At 37.7% G+C, this 2,360-nt stretch overlaps 1 protein-coding gene across 2 annotated transcripts in view; it reads left to right on the top strand.

Moving 5' to 3' along the window:
- Positions 1-1,740, top strand: part of SUCLG1 (succinate-CoA ligase, alpha subunit) — a 31,389-nt gene extending 29,649 nt beyond the window's left edge. For both annotated transcript variants that reach the window (XM_008590926.1, XM_008590927.1), the window contains exon 9: positions 1,499-1,740. In XM_008590926.1, coding sequence (XP_008589148.1) covers positions 1,499-1,525 — 27 coding nt within the window. In that variant the 3' untranslated portion in view covers positions 1,526-1,740. The remainder of the gene's footprint in view (positions 1-1,498) is intronic.
- Positions 1,741-2,360: the final 620 nt, after the last annotated feature.

Genomic DNA, 2,360 nt, shown 5'->3' with positions numbered 1-2,360 from the left:
AAAACTGTTTTTTTTTTTTTTTTTTTTTTTTTTTTTTTTTTTTCATGGAGGGCCTTTGGGATATAGCCACTCTGACCCCATAGGTTTCTGTTTCCAGGGAGGGGGGTTGGAGGCTTAGTAACAACTGTGTGAACAAGGAGTTGAGGTGGAGGGAGGTCTAAAGAACAGGGTGGGTAGATTCAGCCTATAGTTTCTGGCCCTGGCTGTGCTGTGGTGCCTGTTGTTTCTAGGTTGGAGGAGCAACTTCCTAATGATTTACTTTGCTTTTCCCTTTTTTTTTTGTTTTTTTTTTTTTTTGTTTTTTGACCGGTAAGGGGATTGCAACCTTTGGCATGGTGTGGTCTGCACCACGCTCAGCCAGGGAGCGCACCGGCCATCCTATAAAGGATCCAAACCCGTGGCCTGAGCACTACCAGCTTTTCCCTTTTTCATGCCACATTGTGGTTTAAAATATCCTAAATGATTTGGTGTCTTTCATAATCTCTTTGCAGTGATTTGCAGCTTGTCTTTTTGAGTGATCATTTCAGGTTTTCTCTCCCTCCTTATTTTTATGATGTTTATAGCCTTGACAAAAAAGCAAAGAACAACCCCAGAAACCTTACTTCTTAAGCATGTTGAAAACACACACAAATTGTTTTCCCAGAAGGAAAACAATGTTTGGAGAGAATTTAAAAATCCTGATTGGTGACTCTTCTTTGCCCTTATCTTAGGGACAGTAAAATGACTCATTGTTTTATTAAATCTTTGCATATCCTGTCTGTTGGAATATAACAGTATGTGCCATAGTGTTTGAAAGAAATAGGGGTGGTTAGTAAGTGTGTGTAAAAGAGTTTTATTTGAAAGTGGAGAAAAATAAGAAGAGCAAGTGCTTTGAATTCACATTGAAGATGTGCATTGCAATTTTACTTCAGTAAGTGGCAGCAGGCATCTACACATTTTATCCTATTCTAATTGTTACCTTCTAAAAAAATATTTTCAGTATTATTTCTTTAAATAATGCTTTATTTAAGGTACTTGCTTGTTTCAGGTGTTTCTGAGGTTCTTGACATTTTGTTCAAATCCTCACTGAATGTGTGTTTAATTTTCTGAGAAACTAAGCAAACCTATTTCTATTGCCTTATTAAAAGGGCCCTTTGTGGTTCGTATATAGCATAGCAGATTTGGATAAGTACAACGAAATTTGTCTATTCCTAATAATAATACTACTGCAGTGAAAAAGTAAGTATTAAATAAAGCCTCCCTCTCAGCTTCTGGGTTTAGGAGACATAAAGTTGAAGTTCTACATCTATCTTAAAGAAATTCAAGCTGACACAGACTAATATGAAAGCGGTTATTTTGTGTTCAAGCGTCCTCATCCTGGTATATTTTACTTCTGTAATTTTGTTGTTCAAAGGATCTTAAAGATAATAGGTTTCAGAATCATTTTGATCATGAATGTAATTTGGATCTTTTTTCTTTTTTTTCCCCATTGTCTTCTCCCTCTCTTCTGTTTCTGAAGGAATTTGAAAAGAGGAAGATGCTATGAGAGAAAAAACAAAGTTTCCTAAGACTGTGGAATGAATCATTGTACACACTGAAGCAGCAGCCATTTGCTTCTGCTGTCTACTGACTGTCAGCCTATGTGCCTGACGCGCTGGTCTTTCAGTACTACGGGAAGCCAAAACAAGGTTTAGAATGTCCTAAATTGAGATGTTTTCACCTCACTGTATAACAGCCAATAAATCTACCACTTGATTTGAATATGGTTTTGGAGACTTGTTACTCTTCCATTGTGGGGAGTGGGGAGAATGGGAGAAATGGAGGGGGATGTGTGTGTGTTTTAATGGGCTCTGGAGAGAATTTTGTAGCTAAAACTTTTGAGAGAATGAGGTTGTACTGGTTTCAGCATGGTATTTGTCAATGATCTTAGACAGCAAATGACCTCAGGTCTTTTCTGGATCAGTTTTCTCATGTGTATAAATAATAATTTTCATCTTGCAGGGTAGTTCGGATGATTAGAGATAAATATTTAAAGTCCCTGGCATGTTATAAGGCAACTTAATTGTCATCAGTGCCTCCATCATCACTCCCACCACCACCACTGTCATCTACATCAGGATTATAGGCAGAAGCTCATCTCTATTTCAGTTTGTGCCTAATTGGGAAATTTCTGCCTAATTGAGAAATGGAGGGTCTTTACTAATGCACTAATGCTGTGCTTTTCTGTGGTTTTGCTTTCCTTATCCAGAGCCTACATTCTTTGCTTGGGGTTTAAGATATTCACTGTAAGAAAGCAGGAAAGCTGTTAGCCACCCTCCTTTGTGTTTAAAAGGGAGCTTGTTAACAAGAAGCAATTCTAGTGGGTAATTGTCACTAGACAA

The sequence above is a fragment of the Galeopterus variegatus genome, unplaced genomic scaffold (genome assembly GCF_000696425.1).
Source record: "Galeopterus variegatus unplaced genomic scaffold, G_variegatus-3.0.2 Scaffold6463, whole genome shotgun sequence".
Classification (NCBI taxonomy): domain Eukaryota; kingdom Metazoa; phylum Chordata; class Mammalia; order Dermoptera; family Cynocephalidae; genus Galeopterus; species Galeopterus variegatus.
Note: the sequence above shows the minus strand (reverse complement) of the source record. Positions and strands in the feature narration are given on the sequence as shown.